We start from the raw sequence: 12,713 nt of genomic DNA, 5'->3' as shown, positions 1-12,713 counted from the left end.
CAAACTTGCTGAAAGTGTCACGTAGAATAGGCAGAAAGTTATAGTTGGTGTAATAATACCTTAATAGATGCGCCTGCAAAACGAGAAAGTTGTTTGATGTGCTGTCCCTGCTTGCCAATAATAGCTCCAACTGCCAAGGCTGGGATGAACAGATGAACAGTTTCAGACTCGGGCTGTTGCTGTGGGGAAGAAGGAAAAATGCAGTGAATGTTTTTGAACATTATGAATCAGACTGACAGGAAAATGGGTACAGAACAGGCATGCATGGAAATGAAGGGGAAATCTTATTTCCCCCTGTGATGTCTGAGTGTTAAGGGTCTGGCTTTTTTTGGGAATCACAAAATCCACAGAACAAGAATACCAGTTTGAGCCAAAAGAGGATTCTTTCATCTTGTATAAAATACTCACAATCTTAATGCTTAGAGCTTTAAAAAACAATTGAGGTGTTGTTTCTTTGTGAGGCTTTCATCCTTACCTGTCGCTGTCTGGATTCTCTTCCACATACAAGACACTGCAAGTGAGGCTACTACAAGCAAAGAGAGGCTACTACAGCCTGAGCAGGCAAACTCTTCCTAGTTTCCTAGTTATACTTTTAATTTTAGATTGTGCTGAGAGCAGTACAAAAAGCCTCAGAGTTACATATATGCTACAATTTCCTTTGTGTGGGAGTGATCTGGAATGATAGCCAGCTTGAAATCTGCCAGTGATTCCTCCTGTGTAACATTATGCAACAGTTGGAGCCCTGGCAGCAGTCCTCAGGCAGGCTAGTAAATTAAACACCGTGTTTCTTAAAAGTGAGAGGACCCCAGCATTGCACCCACTGGATATCAGGCGTCACTGCATCTTGCTATTGCTTTCAAGCAGACACCCCAGCTGGAGAGCATGACACAATCCTGGAGATCCTCCCTACGAGCAGCGTAGCAATGGTCAGACTGCAGGGTTGCACATGCCAGGGTAAGTCACAGCTATGTTACCAGCCTCAGAAGAGCCTGACTCAGATGAATGGAGCACCATTGAGTACACACTACACTACTGGACCATTGATCCATCCACCTCCATCAGGGTTACCTCTAAAAAGCCTTTTTTTAAACTAGGAAGTAGTTAGGACACTACACTCCTCTCCTTCTAAAGTTTTTCTTCCTCTGTGTACCCCTCTTGGGTATTTTCAAAATTTGTTTTACTCATCCTCCATAACACAAGCCAACAAGCCCTTTTCACACAGAGGTCTTTTGAGACAAGACAAACATCTTCATCCTTGCTTTCTCAGTGCCCATCATGCAGACCAGCACCGAGCACCAGCAAGCAGAGCACATGGGACCAACCAAGCTCATTTAGCTTTGCTCAGCTGTATATTTTAATAGGGATACAGACACATACAGAAGCTCACCAAAACAGCTTTTTCTAGGATATTTTCAGAAAAAGCCCCGCACCACTATATGCAACACAAAGCAAAAAGCAGATCCAATCCTAAAACCAACATCCCCCTTATTTTAAATTTCAGTAACTTCTTTCAAGGTTAAGTCTTTCAAGGTGAAGTCCCACTGCATTAACCATAAACAAATAAGAACAAAATGCTTGTTTCCAAGTTTTACCATTTCATTTTTGGTAAACACAAGTCAACTGTAACCTCAGGGGATACGAATTCCAGGCACAGCTCCATGCACCAGGTGAAGAAACCCCAAAATAGGATATTGGGAACAGAAACACTTTAGGTGGTTACAACAGTTGCATAGTTTACCCTGTGTTTTCACACATACAAGGCATTAGGATTCACAGACATTTCATGCTGGTTTAAGCCCACATGGATGCTGGCCTCCACACTCAGCCTTCCCCCCTGCCTTGTATGCTTTGAGGCCAGCAAGTTTGCAGATCCAGCTGATTTTTAAGTCCCTAACCCAAATAACTAGCACAACACACAGGTGGCAGTCTGTGATCGAGGAAGGAATTTACAACAACTGGGGAATGGGGAAAGGTGGGAGCACCCATTTTAATCTGCCTACAGATCAGTTTAAAATGATCTCAAAACTACGCCCTAAAACTATGTATTTGTAATGAAAGATACCAGTCACTTCAGTATATGTTAAACCACTTTCCAGAAGATTACTCATATTCTCCTCCTATTATTACAAACATCCTGAGTGTTGTCATAGTAAGTCCTTTTACATGTTCACTGTGAATACAGCAAGATTTCCAGCAATTTGGAAATGCTACTGTAGGTAATCACTTGATCTTAGCGCTTCAAAAAAGTATTTCTAAATGGTTACAAGTTCATGAAGTTCCAATTTTGTTGCAAGGACCCATTGCACTGGGTGTAGAGGCAACCCCTCATTCCAATCCTGACATCTTATCCACCCCTTGCTTGTTCCTCTTCTTGACCTCTACATTCAATTGTCCACATGTGCTCCAGCTCCTGCAAAAATCCACTGCTGAAGTTTTCCCTTTCACATGCTTCTCCAGCCAGCCTCTTCCTTCTAATTACTACAACACTGCTGCAAATCAAACATGTAACTTGACTTGGTTTTCAAGAATTTACCCAGCTTCTACCTAAACCCACCTCCAGACACATTTCTGTATCGCAGAAACAAGTCAAACTTCATTATTTTTGTTTGCATATATTTCCTGCCTTCCCTCTGTTGCCCATCTGCCTGCTGAGCAGTTTTCCCCTCTCCTTCACAAAGCTTGATTTCAAGCCACTTTCTTGGCTGGATTCAATTCACCACTGAAATTCCTTTTTGCTGCCTCACCCTTAAACATGAAACATGGGCAGCAAAGGCAACAGAAGACAGAAGATGTACATGTGCCTAACTGCACAATCAGCTCCCTGTAGCACCTTCTTCCCATCCCTCCTCATAGTTTTGACTTTTTGATACATCTCAACTTCTTTTTTTTCTAAAGGACATTTTAAAAATTATTTCTTATGTGAGTGACTGAGGTTCTTTAATACTAAACTTGCATTTTGGTGCAATAGTGATACATGTTTATTAAGGAATGGTGAACAATCCATCAATATTCAACTGTTCATACATTGGAATTTTTAAAATTCTTGTCTGGAGTAGCACACTGGCTATACATATATATACATGTGTGCATATATATATATATACACACACACATATATATAAAACACCAAATTAATCTCCAGTATAACATCACACAAAATTTAGAGAAATTATGTTATGCACACTAATTTTTCACCAATCAAAACCCATACTGCTCTTTCTTTTTTAGTTCTGGCAGAAATCAAGTCTAACTAAGGCTTTTGAGAGTATCACAACACCATGTTCAAACTACTATCTATCCATCTCCTTACCCACAATAATTTTTAAGTCCTTTTGTATTTACTGGAAACTTAGCCTGCAAAAGAAACACATCAAAACATAATGCAATGACTACACCACCCATCAATTTTGCAGATGCTTCTGGGGATCTCAGGATGGAAGAAAATCTGCTATAATTTAATCTTACCCATGCCATGCCACATAAGTCATAGAGCTTTCCAGGAACTCCTAACATGAGTTAAATCAGAAATAGATTCCTAGATCTTAAACATATGTTAGAAGCACTAAATTTAGGGAACTGATTTCCCACTCTGTGAAATCTGAGCTTCAACGTTCACTCCCTCCCTTTAAGTTTGCTTAAATATATACTTACAATTTAAAAGCCAAAATATGTATGTGTAGATATTTTTTGACAAGAGTAAGGTCTCCTGGACAATTTTCTCCTCTTCCCCATTCAGTTTATTTTTTTTCCTGACATAAGAAAATATTTTATTCAAAGTCAGCCCATCCCTGGGAACTGACAGGAATGCAGAAAGAAAATCTTTGAAAGCAGCAACCTAGGTTCACCAAGATTTACAGTCCATACATCCACCCTAATTTGCAAGTATCCATCTCCAGTATCTGTGGTGAACAGACCACCTCTTCTACCCCAGCAATATTTGTAGGTATGGGCCCGTGGCTAGTTCACATGAATAAGAGAAGTTTGTCTTATGTAGCTATAGCACACATATATCACTGAGATATTCACTTCAGTGGAGAATCTAGGTTGTTTTGGGGTTCTATGGTTTTTTTCAGGGATTTTGTGCTTTAGGAAAAGAGCTTCAAAAACCAAGATTTCTTAGATATAAGAAATAGATTCTTCAAAAGCATGGTGACAGGAAACAATTAATTCAGTTCATAAACAGCTGAAAATACTTGCTTTGTTTCTGAAAAAATTAGTCTACTTTAGTCACAAAACAGGGTTGATAAGGAATTTTTGTCTATATCCAGCACATTGAACTAATGAAAACAATTTTAAATGCTGGTTTTGTTCACTAATTGGATTCCAATTTCCATCCAAATGTTGCCTGATGAAAATCAGAAGTTAAAATTAATCAAGCAAATGAGAAAAGCACCATTCATCATTTTTTAACAGAAAATGGAAAAAATACATTACCCAAAGCAAATGGCACCCAAGCAAACTGCACACTTGTATAAATAGAAAGATATATTCACTGTAAGCAAAGGTACAGACCATTCTAATGCTTTCAGAAAGGTAACTAAAGTACACATGTAAAACTTGGTAAGTCAACTTAAATCAGATTTCCTACTTGCTCATTTAAATCATGATTGAAAATGGTGGTCTAACACAGAGCTGGGAATTAATCTACCCCACTGGGTGAGACTAAGCAACTGCTGCAGCGCACTATTAGCTCTGACTTTTTAAACTAACACAACTCTTTCCTGGAGTAGCTTGGATGTACCACCTTCCATACCTCCTACAGTTCCCTGAGCCCCAGCCATGTCTCCCTAGCCTAAGAGTCCACAGCAACTATTTATTTTCTTCTTATAATATTTCTCTTTTATATTCCCACCTCATCCATCCAAGACAAACTCATCTGTTGGTAAATCCTGTAACCTATGGCTGCTTCCCCATTACACTGGGCTCACCTGGAACCCCTGCACTGTAGGATTATTCCCTTCACTCCAGCCAGACCCTGCAGGTCTCCCTGCAGGAGATTTTCCTTTCTGCTGCCAACCCTACCACATTAATTCTTGGGAAACTGGCTTAGCACAACCATCACTTCCTGGTTTCCAGAGCCTCAGCAGGAGTGAAGTTCTTCCCCTCCTTGGGATATTGCAACTAGTCCTTCAGCACAAGGGCTACTGCTCCACACCAGAGCTAGAAGCTGAGGACTCCCAGCCAAGAAAATTTGCAGATTCACTCTTCTTTCTGCAGCTCTTGCTTTCAGGGTTAGAAAGATTTGTAGAGACCATCTGCCCTTAGGATAAGGTTGCTACAACTTTTCTCTGCCAACTCCTGATGCATCAGTTCTACAAACCAGAAAGCCACACAGGAGGAGAGCTTTTCCCTTACCTATTAGATTATCAGAAGGAAAAGCATTGCTCCTCATCTTGCACTTGGGTAACAGACATAGCACAGCCAGGCAAGAATGAACACTCAGAAAAAGAAAGCTATGAACCTCCAGGTAGAGGGTGGTAGGTAAAAAAGCAGGTGCCAAGGCACTACCAGCTGCAGGAATGGACATCCTATTTGAAGAATGGCATTTGAAAAACAAAGAGAACAACACAGAACAGCAAACAATACACTGAAAAGCCAACAGAGGTTTTCCTCCCCAGTTCTTCCCCAAGATGACCCCTCCTCTCTTGATTTTGGCTGATGTTTCTGCTAGGTCAGTCCACAGCTCCCTCAGTCATCATGGGTGCATGGTGTAATCTTCCTTGTGGCATTTTTGTGGTTATTTATGTCCCTCAAGTTAACTTGAGCATTAAATCTCAGTCTTTTTCTGCAAGCCTGCCAACAGTACAAAATTTTTTCCAGTCTCGTGCGTAAGTGTCTCCATAGACCCCTTGCTCCATCAAATGCATGTGGTTGGCAAATCCTTGGCAACGTTTGGGATAAGGCTGTAAATCTTTAAAAATATTGCACCCACTGAAGTAAATAGGCTTTTAAGCCAGACATGAATGGGAGAAGAATCAGATCTATCCTGGTTTCTAAGCCTGTTATGTTTCATGTTACAAATTAATTACCTTAGCATGAGACATTTATTTTAAGTTACAAAGTCATGTTAATTCACTTTGAGTCAGCATCAGGTTTTTTAGTTGTGAGGGAAATAATTAAGACCTGTTTTAAGACTGCGTGGAGCTACCATCTAGCCTAGTGAGATATTGGTTTTGGTTTATTTTTTTTTATGTAATAAACAAATCCATTTTGCAAAAGTAAATGAATACAGACAGTAAGTGACTGCATTAAAAAGTTCCTTTTTTTGTCATTCTCCTCCCTTCCCAACAACTACAATTACCAAGACAAGGCAGATTTGCAGACAACTCATTTGGTCTTCAGAATACCCTGAGTTTGTCAGGAAGTGAGGTATCATATTATTCAAACCCTGTACCAGATCCAAAGCCAAAATTTAAACCATGTTTTTGCAATGTACTGTGAAGAATTATCCTGGCCCACAGCTATATTAAATGCTCTTATTTATTTAGTAATAAAAACTTGCAGCAAGGGGAAATTAACATTAAGCCAAGTATCCTTTACAACATTCTAGTTGGATTCAATGCATTGATAAGTAAGCTTGAATGATGGTGAGAGAAATCCTAGTGTATTCATTTTGCAATACTAATGATAAAAGTTTAAGCCTTCATTGGAAGCAAGGGGCTCATTAAGGAAAACAAAGTTCTAGTAGATAGGTCTAACATGATCCACATGCAGATGACTTTGTGTCACCATCTTGTACCATTGCTGAGCTGAAGTGGCACTGCCAGTGCAAATCAACAAACTGCAGACTGAACCCCCTGCACCCTCCAAGCTTTTTAGGTTTACTTCAAATAGATTTAGGTTCATGCTGAGAGTCTAAAGTTTTCTGCCATATTCACTGCCTGAAAATCCAAGACTACGCTCAGATGAATTCTGCATTGCTGAATTCAGTCAGTCAAGAAGTAGCAAAACAATTTAAAAGAAGCAATGTGTATTTTTAACTTTGATCTGCATGCTAAATTTCTAATATTGCTATGCATGAACTGTACAGCCACCATCCAAGCCAGGGTTTCTCCTTCCTATGAACCCCAGATAAATCCAAGATGCTTCCCTTTAGTGTTACTGCTGCATTATGTGAAAAACACTTGTGTCACTGTATGAACCAAGGGCATGACCCCTTCTGGGACACACAGCCCATAGCAAGCCCCTGCAGCTCTACCTCCTTTTCCCACAATCAGGCCCAAAATTTATGTGTGGTTACATCCATCTAGCTGAGCTGGTCCTCTCCTCTTGGTTGAAAATCTAATAATGACCCATCCCGACTACATTTCTTTTTTGGGAGCTAATGCATTTCAATACCTAAAACTCAAAGTTCCTTAAACAATGGTCAGTACCTGAAGTCAGAGGTCACTAAAATCATTTCACTTAGTACTACTCGTTCCACTTCTTGGCTCTCAAATTTAGTACTTTTCATCACAATCATCTTCTAACTGGGAATCTTGTTAGACTACTAGAAGTCACTAATCCACATATATCAGAAGTTTTTCCAACATGAGAGCCTTGCTAGCAACAAGGGAGTAGAAATCAAAGAAGCAGAGAAGGAACATTTTCTGGCAGGCTGGTTATAAGGCATTTCACAAGCAGGAACTGGTTTGACATATTTCTGAACATGGCATGAACTTTTTGTTTTTGCAAAATCTGACTGGCCACAATGCCAGAAAAAGCAATCTGCCACCTTTTATTCAGAACAGACAGCCAGAATCAGAAATCAACATAAGGAACAGATTGTGAAACTATGTAAGCAGGAATTTTGCTGGTCATTCACAAGCAGCAAGCATAGGTATTCAGTGTTGCAACAGTGTATGATCACCAAAAAGTATATGTATAGAAACACTTGCACTTCAAAAATCACAGCCATGACACAGCAGCCACGTTGGTACTCAAAAAACCATAGAAGTTGCCCATGAATTCACATGGCTTTGGAAGATGCAGGTACTTATCAGATCTGGTTTATAAAGGCACTGTTCTCAGATTTCGTGACAGCTGCCAGAAAAACAGGTTGTGTAAACACAAAGATCACTTATTTTTCCACCATGTTTAACTAACAAACAAACCAGAGATAGAGCCAGATACAACAGAATGAATACTTGACCTACTTTTGTTTCTGGCCTGAAAGAACTCAGTACACTCCAGTAACAAAGTATTTGGCACCTTAAGGAATTACATTTCCTGTTTAGTTTAACATTCAGAAGAGCTTGAGAGTCTGAGATGGTCAAGGGAACTCCAATTAAATCTTCCCATAGGAATCTAAATGCAGGGAACCAAAATAAATTCTCTCTTGTTCCAAGAAACTACAAATATCTCTACAAGTACTCAAACCTGCAGTGAAGAAGAAACCATTTTTGTTTTAAAAGGCATGGATTACTAGTTAACATGTGATGCTATTTGCATTATGACAACCTTAGAACTGTAAAAGAAGCTATTAAGAATAACTGGAGGCATCAACACCTCAAAAAACTACCACTGACTAGCCACTAGATCTTTGTACATCATATGGTGCCAGTTGAATTTTTTCTTCCCTCACTGAAGGTTTGGTCCATGTCCAGAGGCAGAATAGTTTGACTGCTCTGGACATGTGTCCCTGCCAACACAGCATGGCAGAAGCAGGAGACTTTCAATGCAGTGGGAAGACCAACCATTTTCTCCACAGGGCAAAACAATCCCACAATTTTACACACCATGATGACAATTTTTCCGTTGTCAAAAAAATGCATCATTAATGAATGTAAGAAATTAAGCATCAGTAAAGGTGTATTTCAAGGCAGTGAGGTTACAATCTTCAAAAGAAGTCTAATTAGCTGGTAGATTTTTTCAGACAATGTTGTTGTCATGTAGTGCCCTCCTCAAGATTGTGTGTGCTGCATGTATGTGGTTCTAATTTCACCAACATAAAATAATTTTGTAGAAGCACTGGCAAATCCTTCTTCACCTCCCAAAACCACATCCTCTTTTGGCTGCAGGACAGCTTCTCAAAAATCATCTACTGCTTAACAAGCTGAGCAAAAAGCTGAGCAAAGCCACTTGCAACTACACACATTATGGATGTACAGACATTACTACCTCTGGGTAGATCAGACGTTAACAGTAGCACGAGCTAATCCTATCAAACCCAGACATCCAAAAGAGCCAAACTTTACCAAGTAAGAGTCAAAGTACCTGGAAACATAGGACAGTTTTTCCTCTTCCATGTCTTTCTCATCTATGCTCAGGGCATCAAATGAAGGCCCTCAATGAAGCAATTTTTCATTTTAAATTACTTTTCTTTCCTGCCAAAAGCACAATACAGTTATTTCTTCTCTTACTTCTATGCAATATAGAAGATGTCTTCTTTACTATTGTTAAGAAAATGACTGGAGAATAAAGAAGGAATCTTTCTCTTGATCACAACATCTTCTAAGGAGAAAGTTTTCCATTGGCATGTTCCTCACCTGCAACAAAAAGCTTCAAGAGGTGGCAAAAAGAATAAAGGAAAGCAACCTATCAGCCGAACTGTACAAGGCTTTTTTTGTAATCAGAAAAAGGTGGTTTGATTTTCTGGTTTTGTTTACTGTATGAAATGACCTTTTCTTTGGTTTTGTTGTTTTGGTTTTGGGTTTTTTTGTTGGTTTTGTTTGGGTTTTTTTAATTTTCCTTTTTTCTCCCTCTGTCTTCCTAGAAGCCCGTATGCATATCATGTAACCTGAAAATTTACTGTGAGGCTAAAGAAAAGGTTAGAAAGAGTGCTTTTTTGAAGGCAGACCTTCAAGAAGCTACAAGGGGTGTCCAAAAAGGCCAGCAGAAAAAGCAGTCCCACTACGAGCAGAGGAGCATCTCTTCACCTTAGCTAAGTTTCACCGGGCAGAAGTTTATGTATCTCTTCCATGACTTTACAGATGAAGGAAAGCAGCTGGTGTGAACTCCTCTTATGGTAAAAAGCTGTGTTCTTCTCACCTTGCTTCATGTTTGAGTTTACATGCCATGATTCAGAATTAATTCTACTACCCTGTTTCAGAACATTCAAGGGCAGGATGAGGTCTCCACAGGTTAGCCCTTCTTCCCCCATGCCCTTGGGATGCCAAATTTCAGACCCAGAGGCTGCAAAAGAAATGCAGTTGGATGTAAAATTATACATGCAAAGTTCCAATTATAAAAGGAAGGGTGCAACCCACTTAACCCCAGTAGGTGGGCTAGGTGTATTAATTGCATGACTGTACACAATTGGACTTTAAGATTAGGATTTCTTGCTTGTTTGGAGCTTTAAAACCTTCAGTGTTGCATGAGAACAAACTTCTATTCTTGAGAGACAAGTATGTGCATATTCTCCCCACAGTTCAGAAGACAGAAGCAACAACTCCATCAAAACAGCTTTGAGCAGAGCAACACTACATCTGAAGCAGTTTGGCTGGGATACTTGTTAAAACTTTTTTTTTGCGGCAACATATCTTCTGGAAAACATAAGCATGGGTGGTATTTCCTTTTGCAGAACCTTACTCTCCTCATCATAGGAATCCCAGCACTTTGTGCAGGTGCTCAGGTCATGACATTTGTTACACATGACAGTGGGCAGACTAACAAAGCTCTTTGCAATTGTCAGAGCTGCAACACACACAAGCGTTTAAGTGCACAGCTAAGGAGAAAGATTTAAGGATGAATAGAAAGTGGTGCTTTTTCCAGGCCCAAAAGCAGCTGGACAAGACACTGGGTACAAATAGGCACAGAAAGGCTACTGGTCCTTAATATGGTCACACAAGGGCACAGACAAGTAAAATAAAAAGACCATTAGTGTGATCAAATCACCAGGATCATAGGAGTAAAATCATGCCCATGACAGTAAAAAGAATTTTTAGCTCTTAATACTTTCAAACTGAGACATTTAAGTTCTACTTTTTCCTCAAACCATAAAATATTTCAATGATTCTCACATGTTCTGATTTGTTTGTCTTTTAGGAGCCCAGAGAAAAAACAAACAGATTTTGGATTTTTGCAAGAAGAGAGAGGAAAATTCAAGAACTGAAACACAATATGCAATTCCATTGCATCCCTTTTCAGCAACTGCACAAAATGAGTGCTTTGAACAGGCAAACAGAACTTAGACTCTGCAAATAAATTACACAATTGCAATATCAAGAATTGTTGCTAGCAATAGGTAAAAACACCAAAAAAATGCATGGTTAGTCTGCACTGGTTGTGGTGCTCAGACACTGTTAGCCATGCAATGGCCATGTAACCCACATCCATGTTTCTATCTGTCACCAGACATGTACCAAGGACAACTTGTGCCTTCCTGTGCAGGCTCCACTGCCAAGACAGAGAGTAAAGCAGCACCCAGATTATTAGTGAGGCACAATCTGCATCTCGTTAGATTAAATTAGATGAGGCTTTGGTCTTGTACATCAATGTGAACCATCAAGGAGTAAGGTCTCTGAATCACATGGAAATACTTCTCCTCAATGTGACCCAGTCTGAGGAGCTAAATGCAAACTAGTGTTTGATAGCATCACCGTTTCCTAAGCTTGTGATACCAGAGTGTACCTGAAGCAGCTGGAGAATAATGTTAATGCTCCTGTCAAATGTCTTAAAGGTTTGCATGAAGAGGGATAGGATGAAGCACCACACACATTAACACAGCTAAACCTATTTAACTACTCAGTCCCAAGCTCCTGAGTACAGAATGTTTTTGGAACACTTGGCTCCAGCTGTACACATGAGCATTCACACCTGTTGCTAAGCTCTGGCACTGTAACAAAATCCTGGATCTGTTTACTATGCATGTTTTTCCTCTTCATACCCATGTTAAAAAAACAGCAGCAGGAACGTGGCAGATAATTGTTCCAATAATTAAGATGACACTTCAGTTTCTTTGGGAGCAAGTCCTACACAAGGTCACAGCCACACCTTGTCACTAGGAGGTTGTACATATGAAGTATCAGCTCCATATGGAAACCCTGCTGCAAATGCACAAACTCACCCACCTAAAATCTTCTGACCCAAGGGGGAGCCCCAAGCAAGCCCATCCCCACAAGGTGAAGAAGAGGTCCATACAAAGATATTACAACAAGAACTTCAAACCCACCCTCAGACCCAGCACAGGGATGTCCCAAGGCCCACTGTATGGCTTGGAAGCACAGACTTCAGATGTTTGGATGCCAAGAGGCCCCTTGTGATGGCGTAGCTGAAATTACTGAGGAGTGCGCCTTTGCTCAGTCAAACGGGAGACAGGGAGGAGCCAGCCCTGAGCAGGAGGCAAAATTTGCACTACACAAAAATAAGTAGTACAGCAGGATACACTTCTTTACATCCTGATGCCTGAAAAACTTTTTCAGAAAGGATTTCCAGTTGCCTGAAAGGGATATCCTCAATGTCCACTAATCCCTGCTCCCAAAAATAGGACACACACTGAGAACAAGGTAAAGGGACTTGGGTTGCCCAAATGCTTTTGTCAAAATAAGGAACTTTGTAACAAATAGCTCATAGGTAAATGGACATAGTCTCCCTGGAAGTTCTTCATTAATTTTTCTTCTAAGACCTAAGACCAAAGCCTCTTTTAGTTAGAGATTTCATTTTAGTTTTTAAATCCCTCATGAGGTCTCCTAGATCTCCCCCCTTGGTTACCTTTAGCCTTTCAAATTGCATCAATTTATCCTTCAAAATATAGCCAGACTTTTTTTCTCTTTCTACTTCTGCATGTCCCAATA

General features: G+C 40.0%; 1 protein-coding gene across 3 annotated transcripts in view; it reads right to left on the bottom strand.

Annotated features, from left to right (window-relative positions):
* IGF2BP3 (insulin like growth factor 2 mRNA binding protein 3) overlaps positions 1-12,713 on the bottom strand; it is a 113,064-nt gene that overhangs the window by 11,865 nt on the left and 88,486 nt on the right. For all 3 annotated transcript variants that reach the window (XM_086853756.1, XM_086853768.1, XM_086853764.1), the window contains one exon: positions 60-179. In XM_086853756.1, the coding sequence (XP_086709882.1) occupies positions 60-179 (120 nt within the window). The remainder of the gene's footprint in view (positions 1-59; positions 180-12,713) is intronic.

The sequence above is a fragment of the Cyanistes caeruleus genome, chromosome 1 (assembly GCF_971803275.1).
Source record: "Cyanistes caeruleus chromosome 1, bCyaCae1.hap1.1, whole genome shotgun sequence".
NCBI classification, from domain to species: domain Eukaryota; kingdom Metazoa; phylum Chordata; class Aves; order Passeriformes; family Paridae; genus Cyanistes; species Cyanistes caeruleus.
This window is presented reverse-complemented; position numbering and strand designations above follow the sequence as displayed.